This window comes from Lipotes vexillifer, unplaced genomic scaffold (genome assembly GCF_000442215.2).
Source record: "Lipotes vexillifer unplaced genomic scaffold, Lipotes_vexillifer_v1.1 scaffold164, whole genome shotgun sequence".
NCBI classification, from domain to species: Eukaryota; Metazoa; Chordata; class Mammalia; order Artiodactyla; family Lipotidae; genus Lipotes; species Lipotes vexillifer.
In genome coordinates this window covers 4372634-4391666 of record NW_006789313.1, presented here as the reverse complement: position 1 = coordinate 4391666, position 19033 = coordinate 4372634, and the positions used below count along the sequence as shown (strand labels likewise).

General features: G+C 34.8%; 1 protein-coding gene across 1 annotated transcript in view; it reads left to right on the top strand.

The window, feature by feature from the left end:
• The window catches only part of KATNBL1 (katanin regulatory subunit B1 like 1), a 52449-nt gene extending 48322 nt beyond the window's left edge, over positions 1–4127 (top strand). The window contains exons 6-11 of the mRNA XM_007462523.1: positions 1–79; positions 775–825; positions 920–1009; positions 1349–1438; positions 2207–2300; positions 4095–4127. Of these exons, the coding sequence (XP_007462585.1) occupies positions 1–79; positions 775–825; positions 920–1009; positions 1349–1438; positions 2207–2300; positions 4095–4127 (437 nt within the window). The remainder of the gene's footprint in view (positions 80–774; positions 826–919; positions 1010–1348; positions 1439–2206; positions 2301–4094) is intronic.
• The last annotated feature ends 14906 nt before the right edge of the window (positions 4128–19033 follow it).

Sequence of the window (19033 nt, the reverse complement as noted above, 5' to 3'; positions counted from 1 at the left end):
GCAGGAATTTGAGATTGAATGTAGCTTTAACTTTCTGGAGAAAGAGAAGTATAAGTGAACTTGTAGCTTATTTGGTGAGGTAAGTGTGACCCTTTATGGTTTTGTTCAGTAAAAGTAATTTCCAATGTATTATGTAGAAGTGCCTCTTCTTTTTTATGTTATACTGGCTAAAATTTTGAACTTCCTATGTTTAGCTTCAGTAGTAGCAGTAGGGTTTAAATTACATTTATCTTCAGTCTAAGAGTAACCAAAATACAGAAAACCATCTGTTTTATCAGATTGAACAAAGCTGTTACCTTCTCTGATTAAAATTCTTATCTGTAAAACTAAGAGATACCATTATGGGAAAACCAACCTTTTAAAAATCCCCTTTGAGTGAAAATTTTAACCATTACCTTCCTCACTGTATTTAAGTCTCCTCAAATGTTACCTTGGTGAGGCCTTCCTTGACTACCTTATTTAAAAATACGTATTTCTTCACTCCCTATCCTTCTTTCCCATTTTATTTTTCTCCATAGCCCTTACCACCATCAACATGCTTTATATATTTCACTTGTTTATTGTCTGTCCCTGCCCTCTCTACCTCCTCCCACACTCACACACATATTGAAATACAAGCCCTTTTTCTTTGTTCACGGCTGTATCCCTAACAACTGACTCATCATAGACACTCAGAACATTCGTTGAATGAGTAAATTTTTCAAAAGCAGTGTGAAGGTTATAATATGAAAATAAATAAGGAAATCAGCTATCTAAGCAATTTTGTTCCCACAGGATAGAAGACCTTGGAGTTGTGGTGGATTGCCTTCCCGTGCTCACCAATAGGTATAAAGAATATTTTTCAGAAAAAAAGTACATTTAAAGAAGGACAAATGATGACCTGTTCATAATTTTATAACTTAGTATTTATTTACTTTAGTTTACAGGAGGAAAAACAATACATCTCACTTGGCTGCTGTGTAGACTTGTTGCCTCTAGTAAAGTCACTACTTAAAAGCAAATTTGAAGAGTAAGTGCTAATCTGAATCTCAATTCTTTTTTCTCTTTCAACATCCTTGATCTTGTGCCTTATAAGTGCATAGTGGTAGACTGAGCTCCATGAGACGTACATGGTTTCTGTTTTCCAGGAGTTTATAGTCCAATTAGGAAAAGAATATGGAATGACTAGAGAGCAATTATAAAACTGTCTATAAACATGTTACATAAAGTATAGTTTTGTGAAAGTAGTGAAATTTTTTAAAAGGGAAAGATAAGTGTGTATGTGTTTCTTGAGGGGGGTAGAGTGTCATCTTTTCTAAAGGCTTCTTGGATGAAAACACTTGAATTTTGTAATGAACTGTCATTTCAGATATATAATAGTTGGTTTAAACTGGCTTCAAGCAGTCATAAAAAGGTGGTGGTCAGAACTATCATCCAAAACAGAAATTATAAACGATGGGTGAGTATACCTTTAAACTCATACTAATAAAGTTTTTTTTTCAGGAAAAGCAGCTTGATTAAGCTAGGTGAGAATTTTATTTCATGATTATCAGTATATAACACTTATTCTCTTCATTTTCAGAGAAATATTAAATTGGGATATTGTTCATATGTGAAAAGTTGAAGTCCAGAGCCCTGTATATATTGTTCTGGCAGAATCCTACCCTTCATTTGGGGAGGCAAAAACACAGCAGTGGTTTAACCCTTATATCCATTAGAAAGGAGTGAGAGAGAGAAAAAGAGATGGCTTTTAGTGGAATAAGATTGAGGCACAGGAATGGAGTCATCCTGTGGGGTCCTCCAGTGTGGATGATTACACTTGTAAAAACTGTATTATAATCTTAATTTGAGTATTGCCTTGATGTGAAAATGTGTGGGTATTCTACCAAATGAGCCAGATTATCATGAAATTACAAAAAAAAAAATCTCCCAACAGTTTCTTTTAAATCCATAATTGGCTTTCTAGGCTCTCAGAATTTTCCCACTTTCCCACTTCATACTCGATTGTCTGAATGTTCCAAATGCCTGTTGTTTTCTTACTTTCTTTAACAACTAAGTAACCTTTAATTTCCATGATTGACATTTACTAGTTTAAAGATTTGCTTGACTTCAAATGGTATAATTTGTATCCTGAAAAATAAATTATAAAGCTGTTTTCATTAAGTGTATATACTACCAAAGTCCATATCTTACTATATTTGCATTTTTTCTTCTTTTTTTCTCCTAGAAATATTCAGATTTTAAAACAACAATTAAGTGGATTGTGGGAACAGGAAAACCATCTTACTTTGGTTCCAGGATATACTGGTAATATAGCCAAGGTAATCTATATTTAAGCTTAATTAAAAATTAGACATTATGTAATAGTATTATACATTCATAAACGAACTCTTTCAAATGTCCAATTCAGTACTACTCTAATAACATCTAAAGTCAATTTCATATTTATAAACGCTTAAGGTCCTCTAGATATGAATATGACTTTGGCAAGGAATACAGGAATTAGTCATTGAATGTGTTTCAGATACAGCCACAGAAATAATATGGTAGTAGGTATTTAATGACCTAACTCCAATTAGAGGAAAATATTTGAAAAAAGGTTAAGAACCCAGGTTAAAAAGGCAGCTGAAAAGACAGTGCTACTCAGGAAGCAAGGGGTGAGGAACATAATCAGTTTGGGGTTATTTTTACTTGGCTTTTGCTAATGTCATGCTTTTTTGGGAAAGTTAAATTGCTCATATCACAGTATGAATTTGACATCGTTATTTATTGATTTGCTTGTCTCAAAGGAAAAGGTACATTTTTATTTTGGATTTTAATATTTAAACTCCAAAATAGTTTTGGTAGTTAAAATAAAACTGCAGGAAAAAAATCACTGTTAAGAAATATTTCCACCCTTGTATTGGGCATACTGCTCTCATTATAAATGGGTATTAGCCAGAAATATAAAAACTTTCTTTGGTTTAAAAAAATACAATATTTATATTTATGTCTTGGACTTACTTATAAAATTCTTCTTGGAATACCTTCATGAAAGGAAGCATAATGATGTCAATAAGAGGATTTATGTCTTGGACTTATAAAATTCTTCTTGAAATAACCTTCATGAGAGGGAAGCATAATGATGTATCAAGCAAGTGTGTTACCACTGTGTATAATTTTACTGTGTAGAATTCTTTTTTTTTTTTTTTTTTTTTTTTTGCGGTACACGGGCCTCTCACTGTTGTGGCCTCTCCTGTTGCGGAGCACAGGCTCCGGACGTGCAGGCCCAGCGGCCATGGCCCACGGGCCCAGCCGCTCCGTGGCATGTGGGATCCTCCCGGACCGGGGAACAAACCCATGTCCCCTGCATCAGCAGGTGGACTCTCAACCACTGCGCCACCAGGGAAGCCCTGTGTAGAATTCTTAATGATGAAAATGTTATGAACGGAAATCAATTTCCTGAAGTTTTTTTATTGTTATAATTTTAATTGTTCTTTTGATAATAGGAGGGAAAATGAAGTAAAAGTTGATAGAAAATAGAATACGTGATATATCACCTTTTTCTGGAAGTGCCTTGTCTTCTTAGTAGTAGAACTGAAAAATTGTTTCCTTAGAAATTTGCTTTCAATTGTAATTTTTTATAAAGGGAGAAGCTTTATTGTGAACATAACCTTAAGATACTGTATTTATTACTGCAAACAATATTGAGTGATTAAAATATCTGTGAAGTTCCTTAAGCTATGATAAAACCTCTTTTACAATATTAAACCCTCAATGCAATTTTTTGAGGGTGGAAATCAGAACGGCTATCCTCAAGCTGGTCTAGAGTTTATATAGCACTGAAGGAGTTGCTGTGAATGATGGATGTAATGATCTTGCTTAGCTATAAAAGCAGAGTTGTTTGATCACAGAGACTAAAACATTCACTAAGCACTTTGCAAACACTTATTGAGCACATGCTGTGTGCTACAGAAGTGCAGATAAAATGTTGAGTAAGACAAATCTTTTGCCCTCAAAAGGTCACAAAGGGAAACAGGCAAAGCTAGTGACCAAAAGGGAGAAGAAAATGGGGTATGTGTATGTGTTGTATTTACAGTACTGGCTAATGAAATGTTTTTGTTTTATTCTCTAAGGATGTAGATGCTTATTTATTACAGTTGCATTGAGAGACTTCATCTACTAAATAGCATTTGGTTATTCAAAACACCCTTGGACTATATGATTTCCCCAAAAATGTCTCAACTGAGAACTGTGAACTGTGGAAGAAATCAAAACCATTTTTTCCTTTAAAAAGCCACATAATGAAACCACTAATGAAGCGCTAAGGATCTACTTCACATTGAAGTGGAAAAATATCCAAAAGGAGCAGCTTCAACTTCAGTGAGGTGAAAGTGCACTATGAAGATTGTTCACCTTTGCTGCAATTTGGGATTTATATGGTTGTTTGGTAACATTGTTTAAGAACTACTGGGTCTTAATGCAATCCTGCATAAGAATATAATTTATACTATGTGAAAAATAAGACAGGACTTATTACTAGGAATTATAAAGACCAATCATCATTACTTTTTTTAAGATTGTGTTTTATAAGAAAACACTTAAATGTGTGCAGCTACTATTTTCTTATGTTGAAAAGACTTTGAAAGTTTAAACCATCATAGCAGATAATCAATACTAAAAGTTTTTTGTTCACACTGAGATACTGTGTATGCAGAATGCCTTAATTATTAATAAGCCAATGTGTATGATACCAATATCTGTTTAAGAAAATTAAAACCAACCATGATTCTGGCATGATAAAATCATGGAATTAAATCAGGGGTTTCCATTCATGTAGAATGTTGTTGTTTAAACTTATTCCACACCATTCTTAAAACTTGAGAATATTTTTAGTATCTCTGATTTATTTTTTTTTGCCAGAATCGTCATGTCATATGTGTATGTGTTATTCCCATACATAAGAAAAAGGTGACTGTGTATTTGTATGAATGCTTAACTGGAAATGTCCATGGAGTTGGCTAATTTATATTCACTTTTTATTGTATATAGATTTCTAATATTTTCAGTTCTGTATCATTTAAGCTTTCTTCATTTGAGTAAATTCACTAAATATTTCTATTTTTTGCTTTTTTAAATTCTGATTTTATATGAATTCTGATTTTTTTCACTACATATGTTTAAAGAATTGCATACAATGCTTTAGAATTGTTTACACGTAGTGCTGACCTTGTATTTTAAATTCCAACACTTTACTACCTCCTCCAAAGTTTGGTATGAAATGCCAGCAGACTGTATGAGGTCTTTTTTTTTTAATACCACTCTTAGTATCAGTGAATGTCTTAACATTCTGGAATGTCTTAACAGCTGTATGCATTATCTTGAAAGTGGCTGGGGTTAAATGCCACTCTTGGTGGTTCATACATCATCTCATCTTTAATAAGCCTGAGAGGCATCTGAGCAAAGATTTTGAGTAATTGAATTTCTGTGCAGTAATCCTTCAAGCACTTGAATGTAAATCTTTAACATTTATCCAATTAGCCACTACTGATATGAATACAAAACAAGCATCTTTCTTGCTTTAAAAAATGTTATTTTTTCACTGAGTTCTATTTTTGTGTAGCTATATTTTGTATAGCTATGTATTCCTTACAGTGAACATCAATTGTAGTAACTGGTTATTCTCTAAAGTTTTTAGATTAGAATAATTTCAGATTACTGCACTTCTGAGTTTTGAGAGTTGAGTTATTTAAGAAGTCATGTTTCAGGAGATGGGGATTTGAATTGTAAACCTGCGTCATCTCTGTGAAACCTTAAGATGATGAAATACAACCCTCCTTTGTTCCTATTCCTTTTAGTTTGCACTCTCTTACCTAAGTTTCAACCAGTCAGCGCAGTTGGTGCATGGTGCTAATGAGGCTAAGGACAAGAGTTCAATCCTTTTAGGTGTTTGTTAACTGTACACACATACACAGAACTATTCATGGCTACAGACTGCACCTTCTCTTAGGTATCCATCTCACAAATTCACTCTTCGTCACAAGGAAGATGGTGTGTATCACAAACCCTTCACCTCAAATGGAAAGATAACTCTAAAAATTGGCACATGGGATACTATAGACTTTAATATTTAAAATAATATTAAAAATAATGTAATATCTAAAATTCTGTGTCAATATAGTTTTCTCTGGGTAAGTTCAATGACTAAACATTGTCCTCTGAAAATCAAACTTAATCAAACTTCAGTAAAAATTAGGTACAAATACAAATGAAACATAGTAAAAAAAAAAAAAAAAAAGGTATTCTGTTAATGCTGAGTTTGGGTTTGTTAAAGGAGAGTAGATAATTATTCTTTTTTACATACTCAGCCATATAAGGCCGCAGTCTTTAGCTCACAAATATTATTCAATGGCACACCCTCCCAATTTCTGTTCTTGGCCTTTGCAGTTTACCTTAGTACCTACCTCTCTCAGTTACTGAGTTATGATTAGTGTTAGGTGATTTTAAGATTCTTGGATAAAAGGTGTTGGATAAGTAAATATTGATGAACGCTTATGTTGTTATCAAGCCCTTCTCATGCTGTTTAATTAGAACAGTGTTGATCTCCAGAAAGAGCCAAAGAAAGTGTTTACAAAGTATTTTGGCTGTTGTATTGACCTAGATTAGGACAATTGCTGTCTGTCATCGCTCTTTTGTTGCTGTGTTGCTAAGCAGTATAACTGAAGGACTACCCAAGGCCTCTATGCCTTTCTACCTCTTCTACCTTCTTCAGTTTTCTGTTCGTGACTTTCTAACTTTGCAAGTACAGGGACAGGTAGTTTTTTGAGATGGTAGAGGGTTATAATCAAGTAATTTGCTTCTTCTAGAGTTAAAGTAAATGGTTTTATAATGAGTGTTCAGAATAAAAGTTAAAAGTTAAGAAGCAAGCCTTGTCAGATGGTTTTTAAAACTAATCTTTTGGCAGTAATTTCAAAAGTAATTGACATACATTATTTACATGAATCCTGAGGTATGAGAATTTGGATATAAATATCTATATCTACTTTGAGGGATCATTAATATCAGCACTGAACTCTAAGGGCTACTGAGGAAGTAAATCCTAATGCCCCTAAACATACTTGGTACATGTCATGTCCTAACCTTAAAAATCCTTGTGTGGGTTCAAAGCTATATATCTGGACTTTGAAATAGTTTTCTCTCAAACTTAGAACATTTCTATATTTGGCAAGTTGTTGATATAATTACTATCAATGGAAAACTAATTTGAGTAATAATTATTAGCTATTAAATGCTGATAATAGAAATTATATCTAAATGTTTATTTAGTTACTTAAGTTAGTCAAGGAGTTTGAAAAAACAAAATTTAAGTTAATATTTTGGTGGGTCATTCCCAGTTATTTTTCTTCCTATTTAAGAACAAAATGGTAATGTCAATTGCCTTTGTTGATTTAAAGAAAAAATAGAATCACAAGCAGCTGACTCAACTGGAGTGATCTATTTGGATGCACTACTTATCTTTCAACACAGACTTTTATTTTCTAGATTATTTTCAGATGAAAATAGTATTGCTGGACATTTATTGGTAGGTATTTACTCCTATGTTATTCTTTCTCCCTTAATTTTTAATTCTTCTAGCTATGGAAATTGTCATAGAACACTATTCCCCCTCCTTTTTCATTCTGTAACAGGCACATAGAATAAAAAGTTCATCCTTAAACACTGTATGGTTATAATTTGTAATATAACTTGATTGATTCAATAACAGCACCAAGTATAACAATAAAAATAAATACTGCATATCATAAAACCAGGATACTGAGTACATTTTCCAATGCTGTACTTAATATATAGAATATTGTAGTCATCATAATTTTCTCTGGGTCAGATCATTGACTTAACAGTAAATGCTAAAATCAAACTTCAGTAAAAATTAAGTACAAATACAAATATATACCACAGTATTTTCTCTTACAGACTACAATTAATCATAAAACATGAAAAGACATAGTTACTGTGTACCAGTAGTTCTATGAAAGGGCAGCCCCACAGCTGCCAGTATTTTTTATAGCAATGCTTATTATATATTCTTTGATATACAGAATTACTATTCTCTGAACTACAAAGAAGTTTTCTGTTGGTAGATGCCATGAGTCTAGATAAGGAGTCAGCCCCCAAATGTACTTTGTGTTCAAGTTCTGTGCTTTATAGTATTCTGTATTTTCATTCAGATTTAAACCAGGATTTTTTTTTTTTAAAGGTCCTGGACCTGGCCAAGACGGTTGTGACACTATGGATTTATACAAAAGCTCAGAAGAGTTGATCCAACTAGAGTGAGAGTCCTGGGATACACTGAATTGCTACAATTACTAGCTTCTAGAATTACTGTATTGCATTTATTAACCAAACTTGCAACATGGGGCCTGGATTGGAATTAGACTTCACTTTCCAGAAGTCAGGAGCAGAATTTGCATCCATTTACTTTTCTACTTTCATTTGAAAAAGAAAGGGGAAGGAGGAGAAAGAGAAATGTAAAAACTTCATTAGACCTCTGCATGAATTAGTTGAACCGGTGAACGAGGACCTGCGTCACCTCTCATTTGCCCTGCAGTAACCCGCTGGTTCCTCTGTACACATGTAGCTTAGGCCCAACAACAGCAAGAGAAATGCAAGTTAACAACCTTCCTTTTAGGTAGGTTCCAAAGCTTACAAAAAGTTTAGAAGATGCTTATCTTCCCCCCCTTTGCCATCCAGATTCCTTTCCCCTTAGAATATAGATGACAAGAAATCAGTGAAGGGGAGAAACCAGTTCACTTTTCAATTTCTTGAAAGCCGCCCCCCCCCACCCCACCCGCCTCTCTCTTAGACACAGGTATTCTTCAAGGTTCTGTCTTAGGTTCTTTCCTCTTCTCCCTCTACCTTTTCCCTGAAAAAACATTGTTTATTCCCATGGCGTCCTTTATCATCTACATTAATTGTTCTCATTTGGGGAACAGAAGGGAGGTCATTTTTTGACTGATCAAATAGGCATGGATCTTTTTTTTTTTTAAGGTTGAGAAAACACTGAATTGTATGTTTATCATTCTCAAATGTATATCTTGCTCTAAACCCAACTCAGCGCATACACTATATATCCAATTGCCTACTGGAAACATCCACTGGGATTATCTTGTAGACATCCTAAATAAAGTGTACCCAGAATTGACCTCATTCTCCACCTGCACTCCCTTGCCCCAAACCTACCCCCAACCCCCTCTCCTACCACCACTCAGGGAGATAAAAGTGTTGTGTCTGGGTGTTGGATTTCCATTCTCATTGAGTATTCCTAATATCAACAATCATCAAGCCACAACCCCATGAGTCATCTTTGAATCATCTCCAAATCGCTCATCACATCCTGTTGGTACAGCCCCCTAAATTTCTCTCATCTTGCCGCATCCCTCCACTTCTGCCATTACTTAGTCTACATTATTCCAGCAGCCTCCTGACTGCCCTCTCTGGCATTCGTCCCGCATCCCTACAACCTATTCCCCACACATGCTACCCCAGAATAGTCTATAGAGCACAAATTTTACCATGTCACTCCTTAAGGCCACTTAGGAGAAAGTCTAAACAGTATCGTTTACAATCTCGACAGTGCCACCTTTCTCCCTTCCCCTCCCGATTCTCTAGCTAGAATGAACTTGTTTCAGTTTCTGGAAAACATTACACTTCCTCTGCAAGGGTTGTTTGCCTGAACACTCTTCTCCCAAAGTTCACCCATTTATCATGTTCTTAGCCTTCAGGTCTTAGCTTAAACACCGTATTTCTCAGAGACTTCTCTGAAGCCTCTTCAGCTATTACAGGACTCTGCCACAAGTCTTTCACCTCAACCCTGTTTTTAACTCTGTGTAGTGTATTGTAATTACTTGTTATCTGTCTTCCCAGGTAGACTGATAGCTTTATGAGGCCAGGGTCTGTGTTCTCCGTCATATCCCCAGTACCTAGCATTTACCTAGCCTACCAGTAGTAGGCATTTAATTCTTAGGAATAAAAATGCAAGGGTGTGGCATCTTTGGGCATACACTGTGGGAGGAAGTAATTTAGTAGTACAAAGCTATTGTGTGATAGCATAGCAGCTAAAAATGAGTAGTTATAGAATCAAAATATCCAATTTTCTTCTCTCACTTTTTTGTTTTATGAAATTGGTTTATAAATGTTCATGCTGCAACAAAATACAACCTTAGCTAAAATGTGTTTGATTCTTTTTTTAATTAATTTATTTTTGGCTGTGTTGGGTCTTCGTTTCTGTGCGAAGCTTTCTCTAGTTGGGGTGAGCAGGGGCTACTCTTCATCACGGTGCGCGGGCCTCTCACTGTCGCGGTCTCTCTTGTTACGGAGCACAGGCTCCAGATGCGCAGGGTCAGTAATTGTGGCTCACGGGCCCAGTTGCTGCGCAGCATATAGGATCCTCCCAGACCAGGGCTCGAACCCCTTGTCCCCTGCATTGGTAGGCAGACTCTCAACCACTGCACCACCAGGGAAGCCCCGTGTTTGATTCTTAAAAGATGTTACATTTATTTCTCTATGGTATGGTTTTACACTCCACACAAGACCCACGCAAGTAAGGACCATCTATAAAGTTCAAAATTAAGGTATTTTCATGTAATGTGTAAAATACATAAATTTTCTTGGAATTGATGTTTTGTGTTTCTCTTCTGCTTTTATCTTAAAACAACTGAGAATCATGTGAGGTTTTTTTTCTGTTAGTTCCTTTTTTAAATTACAATAGTAGTTCATACTTACTTTTGAAAATAGAATAAGAAAAAGAAGAAAATTAAATACCCATAATCTCATCCACCTAGAGAGGAACCACTGTGTCTATCTTTCCAGATTTTATTCCAATTGTATGCATATTTTTAATGCAAATGGATTCATACTCTACATACTGATGTTTGGTATATTGTTTCCTACTTTCCATATCCTGGAAAAGCTTGAAGGTAACTGAAAAACTTTTTTGCCTGTTAAAGCTATGTGTTAAAAGCTATTAATTTCTTTGGGGAAATTGGAAGAGGTGAAAAAATATTTGAGAATTACCTTTGAAGAATTTTTAGTGTAAGATTCTGTTTTGTTTGACCATTACTAATCATTACGTACTTTTTTAAAAATTTTATTTTAGGAAGAGAGTTTATAAGGAAAAAATATAATTTTCTGTATTTTGAAAAGAAATATAGGTTTGTTTAAATGATTCTAAGTATTTTGGAACAAAATTTCAACTTCTCCTGTAGTGTATTTTCCCTAGCCATCAAACTTAATTTTCTGAATAAATAGTAGTTCAGTCCTTATTTATGAAACTGACATAACATTAAGCAGTACTATAAATGTTGAGTCAGTATAGACCTAAGATTTGATTTTTAAGATTCAGCCCTATCCAGATAAATCAATTCCAAATAATCTGACTCTCTCAAAACATTTTTGACAAAGAGTCCATCTAATGAGGTGCTTCTAAGTGAATAATTTTCTCTTCTGCCTAAATAATTGTTCGTTAGAGTCTGTATTCTTAAATAAAAAGTAATCATTGCACTCTGTCCAGGAAGAAAATCATTTAATGCTGGAAATGGAGAAAAAATGAATGGTGAATAGGAACAGAGGTAGGTAAAGCTAGTTAATTATACATACACATACACACATACTCATATATATAATGTGAATATTATCCTATGCCTAGGATCAATCTATTATCCTATGCTGTGATCAACCATAAAGATTATTATATCTTTATGCAGAGTAAAGGGAGGGGGATTTTCTTACAAATGGACACATAAATGACTTTTATTGAATGAACATTCTCCAGTAATGGTTTAGTGTGTTTACACTGCTAACTAGGTGAAATTCCTTAGTCTTCATCAACTCGCAAGATCACACTTTATATTGGCTTGCTTTCACAAAGAGCCATTTAAATGTTTGTTTTAAAGGACAGCAATAAAATTTTATTCTCCACATTATTTGAAAAGTTATTGGTGATTTAACCTAGTATTGTTTTGTTTGACTTGACACTTTTAAAGCCAATTAACAACAAAAGAGATCAATAGAAAGTTATTTAGTACCCTTCTAATAATTTTTAAACATTCAAATACAACTTTTATTTTGTCATTTATGAGCTTTTTAAAATAAAGACAATTTTTAAAGGTGACTGGATAGCAATTGAAACAAACCTAACATGTTAGGCTTTCAAGAATGTCTGATAATATTGATTCAGGGCCATGTTATTGTTGCCTTAGTCTAATAATTTAATCAGTAATTTCTGCTTAGTCAGAATGTAGTTAGATTATTGTGTATAATGACTTCATTCTACAAATCTTCAAAATATGAAATAGCAAAAGTTTAAAAGTTTCTCATGATAACTAGAAATTATAGATTGGTCAAATTATTTAAAGTAATTTTCTGTAAATTTTATTATTTAAATATTGATGTAAGTTTGGATTTAAATAGGGAAAACTATAGTTATAATAATCAACATGTGTTTGTGTAGTCTTCAAGAGAGTAGCTAATGTTTTAGAAAAGTATGAAACCATATACTTAAGATTTTCTTGGACAAATGATACACTTTTGTAATTTGAACTAAATGAAAATAATGACTTTCTTTTTCTGCTTTTATGAGGTAGTAGGACCTATTAATTCCTTGCAAATACAAGTTGATACGGGAGGACTCAGTTATAAGATTTGTGTTTAAATGACACAGCTTAGTGCTTTTTTTTTTACATGTTAATTCAGCTGTTGACTAGTGTATTTGAGGAACTGCATTATATCTTTGAAATCAAATACTTTAATTAAAAGATATTTATAAAATATACACAGCTTCCATGAGCTGCTTGTAGCAGCTGGCCCACCCCCATTTGTCAAATCACATGTGTGAGTTTCATGTCTGCTACTTTTACCTCTTGATCATTCTTTTCCACCTCTTCTTTTAAGTAAAAAGCAACAGCTGACTATATGGAAGGAATAGCTTCCTCAAATACATACTAGTAGTATTTATTAGTAGTGATCTAAGTAAATTGTAACACTGATAGGTTAGAAATATATGTATACAACCACTATAAACAAAATGTTTACAAATACCAAAGAAACATTTGGTTCAACGTTCAACAATTAAGTTGTTAACAAGTGTTTAAATTTTTATAAAGTAGAATCTGTGGAATATTTTTTTCCGCAAGAAAGACTAATACAAATTTTTTTTCTCCTGTTACTCATTCTGATTATACAGCTCCCTAAAAGTCATATTTCAAGTAAGTTTCCTAAAACTTTTATTGGAAAATTAAAAAGTTGGTTTTATGTCCCAATGGATGCTGACAGGTATGATTGAGGCTATGTCTGAAGTTCTCTGTTTACTATATGTCATTGTTTCCAGATGCTAAACAGAGGCTTTAAGCTGTCAGATACCCAGTGGGTAATAAGATGTCAGCTGATTGAGGTAGTGAGGCCATCCATAATCAACAGGTTACTTGCTATATGCTTGTTGATGTTAAGCAGAAAGGTTAGATACAGTCCCTGTCCTCAAAGAGTTGTTTTAAAATACTATATAAATGTACCAGGATTCTAAAACCATACTATTGGGGAAAGACTTTGAAAGATTTAGTTATTATCTATACGTTTTAGGGTGACTGACATGTAAGCAATTTCATACTCAAATGCATAAGGTAGTATACTGAACATTTTAGTGTTTTTTTCTTTATGTAGTGTATGTTACTTTTTACTAGATGACTAGCTGCAGAAGAGGGAAGCTATTTGCCCTGGTGTCAATAGATGACTCAGACCTTTATAATCGAAACCCAAGTAATGATTAAGCTTAAAAGAGAGTTTTGTGTACCATGGCCATTCCTGTTTATTTCTAAGTTAGATGTATGATATTTATACTTATGTATTATTCTGCTGCTTTCAGCTGAATGCTCTGTATATATCAATTAAATCCATTTGGTCTAATGTATAATTTAAGGCCAGTGTTGCCTTATTGATTTTCTGTCTGGATGATCTGTCCATTGATGTAAGTTGGGTGTTAAAGTCCTCTACTGTTAGTGTGTTACTATTGATTTCTCCTTTTATGTCAGTTAATATTTGCCTTATATATTTAAGTGCTTCTGTGTTGGGTGCATATATATTTACAATTGTTATATCTTCTTGAATTGATCCCTTGCTCATTATGTAGTGTCCTTCTTTGTCTCTTGTAACAGTCTTTATTCTAAAGTCTATTTTGTCTGATATAAGTATTGCTACTCTGGCTTTCTTTTATTCTTTGTTTTGTTTTTTTTTTTTTTGCTGTATGCGGGCCTCTCACTGTTGTGGCTTCTCCCGTCGCGGAGCACAGGCTCCAGACGCGCAGGCTCAGCGGCCATGGCTCACGGGCCTAGCCGCTCCACGGCATGTGGGATCTTCCCAGACTGGGGCACGAACCCATGTCCCCTGCATCAGCAGGCAGACTCCCAACCACTGCGCCACCAGGGAAGCCTCTGGCTTTCTTTTAATTTCCATTTGCATGGAATACCTTTTTCCATCCCCTTACTTTCAGTCTGTCTGTTTCTTTTGATTTGAGGTGAGTCTCTTGTAGGCAGCATATATATGGGTCTTGTTTTGGTATACATTCAGCCACTCTATGTCTTTTAGCTGGAGCATTTAGTCCATTTACATTTAAGGTAATTATCAATATGTATGTTCTTACCACTGTTTGTTAATTGTTTTGGATTTGTTTTTGTAGGTCTTTTTTCCCCCTTTTTTCTTCTTTTGTGATTCAATGACTATGTTTAGTGTTATAATTGATATATAGAGAGCATCTTATCCAAAAGCAGCAGAATATACATGGAATGTCCTCCAGGATAGATCACATGCTAGGCCACAAAACAAGCCTCAGTAAATTTAAGAAAATGAAATCATATCAAGCATCTTTTCTGGCCACAATGATGTGAAACTAGAAATCAGCTACAGGGAAAAACTGCAAAAACATCCCCAAAACAAATATGTGTTGGCTAAGCAATATGCTACTAAAAAACCAATGGATCATTGAAGAAATCAAAGAGGAAATCAAAAAACCTAGAGACAAATGAAAATAAAAACACGACAATCCAAAACCTATGGGATGCAGCAGAAACAGTTCTACAAGGGAATTTTATAGCAGTACAAGCTTACCTCAGGAAACAAAATTTTCAAACCACCTAACCTTACACCTAAAGCATCTAGAGAAAGAAGAACAAAACCCAAAGTTAGTAGAAGGAAAGAAATCATAAAAATCAGAAATAAATGAAAGAGACTAAACAATAGAAAAGATCAATGAAACTAAAACCTAGTTCTTTGAAAAGATAAACAAAATTGATAAACCTTTAGCCAGACTCATCAAGAAAAAAAGGGAGAGGGCCCAAATGAGTAAAATGAGAAATGAAAAAGAAGTTACAACTGACACAACAGAAATACAGAGGATCTTAAGAGACTACTATGAGCAACCATATGCCAATAAAATGGGCAACCTAGAAGAAATGGACAAATTCTTAGGCACAATCTCCCAATACTGTACGCAGAAGAAATGGAAAATATGAACAGACCAATCACAAGTACTGAAATTGAATCAATAATTTTAAAACTTCCATCAAACAAAAGTCCAGGGTCGGATGGCTTCACAGGTGAATTCTACCAAACATTTAGAGAAGAGTTAACACCTATCCTTTTGAAACTATCCCAAAAAGTTGCAGAGGAAGGAACACTTCTGAACTCATTCTATGAGGCCAGCATCACCCTGATACCAAAACCTGACAAAGATATCACAGAAGAGATTACAGGCCAATGTCACTGATGAACACAGATGCAAAAATCCTCAACAAAATACTAGCAAACTGACTCCAACAGTATATTAAAAGGATCATACACCATGATCGAGTGGGATTTATTCCAGAGATGCAAGGATTTTTCAATATCCACAAATTAACCAGTGTGATACACCACATTAACAAAAAGAATAAAAACCATATGATCATCTCAACAGATGCAGAAGAAGCTTTTGCTAAAATCCAACATCCATTTTTGATTAAAAAAAAAAGTCTTCAGAAAATAGGCATACAGGGAACATACCTCAACTTAATAAAGGCCATATATGACAGACCCACAGCTAACATCATACTCAATGATGAAAAACTGAAAACATTTTCTCTAAGATAGGGACAAGAGAAGGATACCCACTCTCACTTTTATTCAACATAGTTTTGGAAGTCCTAGTCACAGCAGTCAGAGAAGAAAAAGATAAAACAAGAATCCAAATAGGAAGGGAAGAAGTAAAACTGTCACTGTTTGCAGATGACACAATACCATACATAGAAAATCCTAAAGACACCACCCAGAAAACCACTAGATCTCATCAATGAATTCAGTAAAGTTACAGGGTACAAAAATAATATACAGGAATCTGTTGCATTTCTATATACTAACCATGAGATATCAGAGAAATTAAGGAAATAATCCTATTTACCATCACATCAAAAAGGATAAAATACCCAGGAGCAAATCTACCTAAGGAGGAAAAAACCTGCACTCAGAAAATTATCAGACACTGATGAAAGAAACTGAGGGCAGCACAAACAAATGGAAAGATGTAACATGTTTTTGAATTAAAATGACCATACTGGGACTTCCCTGGTGACGCAAGCAGTTAGGAATCCGCCTGCCAGTGCAGGGTTCAAGCCCTGGTCTGGGAAGATCCCACATGCCGCAGAGCAACTAAGCCTGTGTGCCACAGCTACTGAAGCCCGTGTGCCAAGAGAAGCCACCACAATGAGAAGCCTGCAAACCGCAATGAAGAGTTGTCCCCACTCACTGCAACTAGAGAAAGCCCGTGTGCAGCAACAAAGACCCAACACAGCCATAAATAAATAAATAAATAAAATTTATATTTTAAAAAATGACGATACTACCCAAGACAACCTACAGATTCAATGTAATCCCTATCATAATACCAATGGCATTTTTTTTTTTTTTTTTTTTTTTGCGGTACATGGGCCTCTCACTGTCGTGGCCTCTCTCGTTGCGGAGCATAGGCTCCGGGCGTGCAGGCTCAGCAGCCATGGCTCACGGGCCCAGCCTTTCCGCGGCATGTGGGGTCTTCCTGGACCGGGGCACGAACCAGTGTCCCCTGCATTGGCAGGCGGACTCTCAACCACTGCGCCACTAGGGAAGCCCCCAATGGCATTTTTTAATAGAACTAGAACAAATAATTTAAAGATGTGTATGGAAACACAAAAGACCCCAAACAGCCAAAACAATCTTGACAACAAAGAATAGAGCTGGAGGAATCACACTCCCTGACTTTAGACTATACTACAAAGCTACAGTAATCAAAACAGTATGGTATTGGCACAGAAGCAGGCACATAGATCAATGGACCAGAATAGAGGGCCCAGAAATGAACCCACCTTTATATGATCAATTAATCTACAGCAAAGGAAGCAAGAACATACAATGGAGAAAAGACAGTCTCTTCAACAAGTTCTGGGAAAACTGGACAGCTACATGTAAAAGAATTAAATTAAAACATTCTCTAACACCATATACAAAAATAAAGTCAAAATGGATACTATAAAACTCCTTGAGAAAACATAGGCAGAACAATCTCACATAAATCACAGCAATGCAAAACCAGATAGTATAAAATTCCTATAGGAATGCATGGGCAGATGACTCTTTGACATAAATCACAGTGATATCTTTTTGGATCCATCTCCTAAAGCAAAGAAAACAAAAGCAAATAAACGGACCTAATTAAACTTAAAATCTTTTGCACAGCAAAGGAAACCATTGACAAAATGAAAAGACAGTCTACTGAATGGGAGAAAATATTCGCAAATAATGTGACCTATAAAGGGATTAATATCCAACATATATAAGCAACTCATACAACTTAACATCAAAAAAAAAAAAACCCAATTAAAAAAGGCAGAAGAACTGAATGGACATCTTTCCAAAGAGGAAATGCAGATGGCCAACAGGCACATGAAACAATGCTCAACGTTGCTGATCATAACAGAAATGCAAAGCAAAACCATAATTAGATATCACCTCACACCTGTCAGAATGGCTGTCATCAAAAAGAACACAAATGACAAATGTTGGAGAGGATGTGAGGAAAGGAAACCCTCACACACTTCTGGTGGGAATGTAAATTAGTGCAGCCACTGTGGAAAACTATGGAGGTTTCTCAAAACACTAAAAATGGAACTACCATATGACTCAGCACTTCCACTCCTGGATATATTGTATATCTGAAAAAAACAAAAACACTAATTTGAAACAATTCATGCAACCCACTGTTTCTAGCAGCATTATTTACAATTGCCAAGATATGGAAGTAACCTAAGTGTCTATCAACAGATAAAAGGATAAAGAAGATGTGGCATATATATATACACACATACATACACACACAATGGAATACTACTCAGCTACAAAAAAGAACTAAATTTTGCCATTTGCAGCAACATGGATGAACTTGGAGGGTATTATGCTAAGTGGCATAAGTCATACAGAGAAAGACAAATACTGTATGATATCACTTATGTAGAATCTAAAAAATAAAACCAACTAGTGAATATAATAAAGAAGAAGCAGACTCAGATATAGAGAACAAATTATTCGGTACCAGTGGGTAGAGGGAAGGAGGGAAGGGTAATGTAGGAGTAGGGGAGTAAGAGGTACAAACTATTGTGCATAAAATAAATTAGCTACAAGCATATATTGTATAACCTGGAGAATATAGCTAATATTTTATAATAAAGGAGTATAACCTTTAAAAATTGTGAATTGCTGTATTGTACACCTGTGACATACAATATTATTCAGCAAGTATATTTCAATTAAAATAACATATGCCTGTGTATTAGTTCATTGTCCATATTGATGTTTTTGAGTACTGGCTTTGAGTACAGGTGAAGTATTGGCATCCAGTGGACTAAGGTACAACTTTAAAGGACATTTTGTCTTGGGTTCTTTCCACCCTTCCCTGCATACTATGACTTGTTTAATGAGTAGATGCTGGGACGTTTTCCTTACAAGAATTTGACCCAGAAGAACT